At 38.4% G+C, this 5,812-nt stretch overlaps 1 protein-coding gene across 1 annotated transcript in view; it reads left to right on the forward strand.

The window, feature by feature from the left end:
* The window catches only part of BLOC1S5 (biogenesis of lysosomal organelles complex 1 subunit 5), an 84,728-nt gene extending 79,125 nt beyond the window's left edge, over positions 1–5,603 (forward strand). Inside the window, exon 5 of the mRNA XM_044667787.1 lies at positions 4,988–5,603. Coding sequence (XP_044523722.1) covers positions 4,988–5,167 — 180 coding nt within the window. The 3' untranslated portion in view covers positions 5,168–5,603. The remainder of the gene's footprint in view (positions 1–4,987) is intronic.
* Positions 5,604–5,812: the final 209 nt, after the last annotated feature.

The raw sequence follows: 5,812 nt of genomic DNA on the forward strand, positions 1-5,812 counted from the left end.
TGTCTATTTTATCTGTTTTTTCAAAGTACCAGCTTCTAGTCTTATTTATTAATTCAATAGTTCTTTTACTTTCGATTTTATTAATTTCTCCCTTGGTTTTTAGTATTTCTAATTTAGTTTTCATCTGGGGATTTTTAATTTGCTTGCTTTCTAATTTTTTGAGTTGCATGCCCAATTCATTGATCTCTGCCCTTCTTAATTTGTTAATATATGCACTCAAGGATATAAATTTCCCCCTGAGTACTGCCTTGGCCACATCCCACAGAGTTTGGTAGGATGTCTCCTCATTGTCATTTTCTTCAATGAAATTGTTGATTGTTTCTATGATTCCTTCTTTGACAAATTGGTTTTGGAGAATCATATTATTTAATTTCCAATTAGTTTTTGATTTGCCTGTCCAGGTGCCCTTACTAATTACCATATGGTAGGATTTTGGTTTCTAATCCACTCTGCTATTTGCTTCCGTTTTATAAGCGAGTTCATCCCATTCACATTCAGAGTTATAATCATCAGTTGTGCATTTGCTGACATTTTCGTATCCTCCCCTATTCCTACCCCCTTTTTCTTATACTATTTCCTTTTAATCCAGTGGTTTGCTATTGAGCTGCTATCCCTTATCCCCTCCCTTGATTAACTTCCCTTTCTACCCCCTCTCTTATTTTTCCCCCTCTTTTTGTTTTTAAAGGCCTTATGAATTCTCTCCCCCTTATTCTCCCCTCCCTTTTTTTGACCTTCCCACTCCCCTGCTCCCCTTGGTTTATCTCTTCTAACTTTCTCAGAAGGGTTAGATAAGAGTTTTATGTCCCAATGGATAGTATAGCTAATCTTTCCTCTCCGGGTTGATTACACTGAGAGTAAGGTTTGTTTATTACCTCTTAATGCTCTCTTCCTCTCCTTCTTATAATAGTATTTGTCCCCTCTCCTTCCCATGCCCTCTTTGTGTGTAATAGAATATCCTATTTTTCTTATTCACTCAAGTTTCTCTTGGTGTCCCCTGCTATTCATCCCCTCTTTCCCATCCCCCATATCATCTTAGACCATTTGGTATTCCAACCTCTCCTTATGAATTATTCTTCTGATCACTATAATAGTGAATACTAAAATAGTGAATAGAGTTCACTACAGAGAATTATACATAGCATTTCTCCACATAGGAATATAAATAATTAGATCTTATTGAAGCCCTTAAAGAGGCAAATTTAAAAATTATGAGTTTTCTTTCTTTCTCCTCTGTTTCTTATTTACCTTTTCATGTTTCTCTTGATTTTTGTGGTTGGATATCAAACTTTCCATTTAGTCCTGATGTTTTCTGTGCAAATACCTGGAATTCTTCAATTTTGTTGAATGTCCATACTTTCCCCTGGAAATATATAGTCAATTTTGATGGGTAGTTGATCCGTGGTTGCAGGCCCAGCTCTCTTGCCTTTCTGAATATCGTATTCCAAGCCTTGAGATCTTTTAGCGTGGAGGCTGCCAGATCCCGTGTGATCTTGATTGGTGCTCCTTGATAATTGAATTGTCTCTTTCTGGCTTCTTGTAAGATTTTTTCTTTTGCTTGGAAACTCTTGAATTTGGCAATTATATTTCTGGGCGTTTTCTTATCTGGATCAAATGTAGCGGGTGTTCTATGGATCCTTTCAATGTCTATATTGCCTTCTTGTTGTAGGACTTCAGGCCAATTTTGCTGAATAATTTCTGTTAGTATGGAGTCCAGGTTTCTATTAATTTCTGGTTTTTCTGGAAGACCAATTATTCTCAAATTGTCTCTTCTAGACCAGTTTTCTTGGTCTGTCACTCTCTCATTGAGATATTTCATGTTTCCTTCTATTTTTTCAGTCTTTTGACTTTGTTTTATTTGTTCTTGTTGTCTTGAGAGATCATTAGCTTCTAATTGCTCAATTCTAGTCTTTAGGGATTGGTTTTCGGCTATGATGTTTTGGTTTTTGGCTATGATGTTTTGGTTTTCGGCTATAATCTTCTGGTTTTCGGCCATAATCTTCTGGTATTCCTTTTCAATCTGGTCATTTCTGGTGTTCAATTTGCTCATCAGTTCATTTGGTTTCTGAGCCTCTCTTTCCAATTGCAAGATTCTACCTTTTAAACTGTTATTTTCTTGCCAGATCTCTTCCATTTTCCTCAAAATCTCAGTTTTGAACTCTTCCATAGTTTGTGAGGAGTTTTCCTTATTTGAGGAGGGTCTGGATGCTTGTTTGTTCTCCTCCTCTGTTTGCTCGGTTGTCTGGATTTTCTGTGCATAAAAGTTGTCGAGTGTTAAAGACTTCTTTTTCTTGTTGTTAATCTTTCTCTTCTGAACTTCCTGAGACTGGGTAGCCATCATTAGCCCAGCAGCTTCTCAGGTTTATCCTCGTGCTCAGGGTCTGTCCACGGTCTTTTGGCTTCTGAAGTCTCAGTTCTGGTTTTTTCCAAGGTCAAGCCCCCTGGTGTACCCCCTTGCTTTATCCTCTGCCAGAGGTTTCTTTACAAGTCTCAGGGCGCTGCTTCCACAGTCGTATACCCGTCTGCACTGGTTCCCCACTCAGGGTTTCAGAGCTTTAGCTCATGGTTGTGTCTGCCTCCACCCACGCCTCCGCCTGTGCCTGCGCTCTGAGCCCGCGCTCTGCGCCCTGCATCTGCTCTCTGTGCCCTGCTCCTGCGCTCAGAGTTTGTGTGTTTTCTTTAGCTTTTTGGGTTCCTAAATCTTGCTGCTCTCAGGAACAGGCCCCGGAGCTGCCAATGACTCGATGCGTTCCCCAAACTTGCTCTATTTCTTTTTAGCTGGCTTCAGCACTATAGGTGGTGTGTGTGGAGGTGGTGGGGGTGGGGTGGTTGCTCAGCCCGCGATTTAGTGAGAGCTGTTTCACCCCTTTATAGCATGGAAATGCTCCGATTCCACGTACCTTCCACGCTGTGCCCTGTTGTGGGGTTCCTCCATTCGTCTGGACTTGTTTTTATGTCCCCTTGAGGAGTTTTGTGTGTTTCAGTCAGGAGAGGTTAAGAGCTGCTTCTTACTCTGCCGCCATCTTAACCCGGAACCGTTTGCTCATAATGTTCTTAGCTTTTTCCTTAATTCTATTTTTATATTAAAGTTGGGCCCTGTTCCTGAGGTAAAAGGAACACACTCTTAAATTTCAGATTTTTCTTTCTGCTGCCCTCAAACCTAGTTCTGTGTGTCTGAAAATTTCAGTTTTAAGGTGGTATGATCTAAAGACAGGTTTGGTCAGTACTCCTCTGACCTGAGCTCTGGTAATCAAACAGAAGAACTTCTTCCCACCCTGGAACTGTAATGTGGGTATTTGCTTCTATTAATCCATCTCTTTTCCTGAAGACAATGATCTAGAACATCTATTGTCTGTGCAATAGAGTCCTGAACTCAGTGCCTGCAAAGGGTCACCTATAATCTCTTTCTGACCATTTTTTGGACTCTTTTATGACCTATGGGCTAGGAGCTCTGGAAGCTGCCTCTTGAGCTAATTTAGTGTCCCCCAAGGCCTGCTCTTGTGCTGTTGGCTTTCTTCTGAGGATCCCTGGGGGGGGGTGCCTTGTACTGAGCTTTGGGCCTCACTTCAGGCTTGTGCAAGGGCTAGGAACCTCAAAAGATCAGTGTGGTGGTGATTTGTTGTTGACCTGGACAGAATCTGAGGGCCTAGCAGCTGGCTCGGGCCTGGTTTTAGAACCTGAAGAAAAGGAAGTTACCTTGCAGCTGGCTTGGTCTAGGGCTCTTCCCAGTGACCTTGTGGCAGGCGGTGCTTCCCAACAGACCTTTCAACTCATCTTAAGCATAGAAGATGCCTTACCCTATTTCTTTTGATTCTGCTACTCCAATATTCAGTTTTGGGGTTGTTTTTTTTTTTTTTTTTTTTTTTTTTTGCCCTTACCTTTGGTCTTAGATTCGATATTAAGTGTTGTTTTCAAGGCAGAGAAGTGGTAAAGGCTAGGCAGTTGGGATTAAATGACTTGCCCAGGGCCATACAGCTAAGAAGTATCTGAGGTCAGATTTGAATCCAGGACCTCTCATCTCTAAATCTGGCTCTCTATCTACTAAGCCATATAGCTGCCCCCAAATATTTATTTTGAAAGAATATATTAAGATTGTTTGGAGGAAATTTTAGAAAGGTTAGGGCTTCCATGCCTCTGCTCCATCATCTTGGTTCCACCTCTCCCTCTTTTCCTTCTTATTAGAATTATCTGTATTTATCAGACTTTCATTCATGAGAGTCTCTCCAATTTATTTGGAATTTTAGATCACAGGTTGCTACTTATCCTTTCTCTGAACTATTTGAAATCTCTTCTCATCAAAACTAGAGTATATTTCAGACTATACTTACTTTTCCTTATTTTTTTGTGAACCCTAAGATTGAATGGACAGTTCCTCATGAGGTTCCCATCACTAATACTTCAACAAATAGTTTGGGCAGATTTAAGTCGAAATAGCTTTTCCCTTTGTTTTTTCCTCTGGTTTTTGATGAATGAAATAATTAAAGTTGTGATCTTTGGTTTTCTCAGCTGTAGAATGGCAATAATATTACATGTGTTACTGGGTCCCTAGGTGATTGTAGGTCACAGACCTTAGTGTACTACATAAATATGACTTGTTATTATTGGTCAGGTCCTTTCAACCTGATATTTTTATAAATGCTTGATAGAATAACAAAAATATGTAATTGCAAGGGATACAGAAAGGAAGAGGTAGACATTTTGAAAAACATGTTTTTAAAGATAAATTTAACTCAAAAAAAATCTTAACTGTGCACATTCATGTTCATTCAGAGTAAAAAGAATGCCAGATCTACTATTCCTAATCTGTCATCTTTCTCTCCATTTGCTTTTTTTAATCAGAATGTACCTATACTTTGTTATTATGGTTGTTAACTATTAGACTTGTATTTTTGTAATTTGGTAAAATATAGAAAATATTCATGTATTTTGTGCACATAAAAACAATCATATCTATAAAATGTTGCATGACTTCCATGTTTTCTTTCCTCAGCTTCATAATCACCACTTATTGATTAGTGAAAAACAGCGTATAACCCAATGGGAAGATTTCATGAAAGAGCAACACAACAAACAGGCTGCAGTGGATGAAGAGCACAAAAAAGCCACAGAACGCCTTAAAGAACAATATGCTGAGATGGAGAAAGATCTAGCAAAATTTTCATCTTTTTAAGAGCTCGAATAACAAAAAGAATGCAAAAACTTTTCTTTCCACTGTGCCAAAAAAAATCACCAGACTTTTGTTCTCTGTTACAAGCTTAGCAATATGTTTTGGTGGTAATGTTATATCAAAGAATTGATAATAAAGATAAAAAACTTTTGCTAGAAGTCAGATTTAATGTTAATAATAAAAGGAAAATAATCCCATATGCCTCCAACTTTCAAGTGCCTCTATATAACTATTTAGGTGGGGGAGTAGTAAGAAAAATGGAATGAATTGACTCTTAGACCCTCAGAAATTATAGTCTATCCATGCTCACTGAAAAGATAAGAAAATGACAAATGTAGCAGAATTCTCAGGCTATGAAAGATAATCTAATCCATTCTCATACATGAGTTAGTATTGGATTATTATACTTGTTTAGTGTATTCAACTAATTACCAGTCATCCCCAGACTATAGGAGGGGAATACATATTGTTCTTATGTGAATAATGTTCACAAGCTACTATATTTGAAAAAGAGCTTGGATTAAAAAATTGAAAATCAAAATGATTTCAGCGACAGCAGTCTCAGTAGAACAATAAACTGTCTATTTTAGGGTATTAGTGTAAACTGTGTAGTCACATCATGACTACATATTCTAGGAGACTAAGACA

The sequence above is a fragment of the Gracilinanus agilis genome, chromosome 1 (assembly GCF_016433145.1).
Source record: "Gracilinanus agilis isolate LMUSP501 chromosome 1, AgileGrace, whole genome shotgun sequence".
Classification (NCBI taxonomy): Eukaryota; Metazoa; Chordata; class Mammalia; order Didelphimorphia; family Didelphidae; genus Gracilinanus; species Gracilinanus agilis.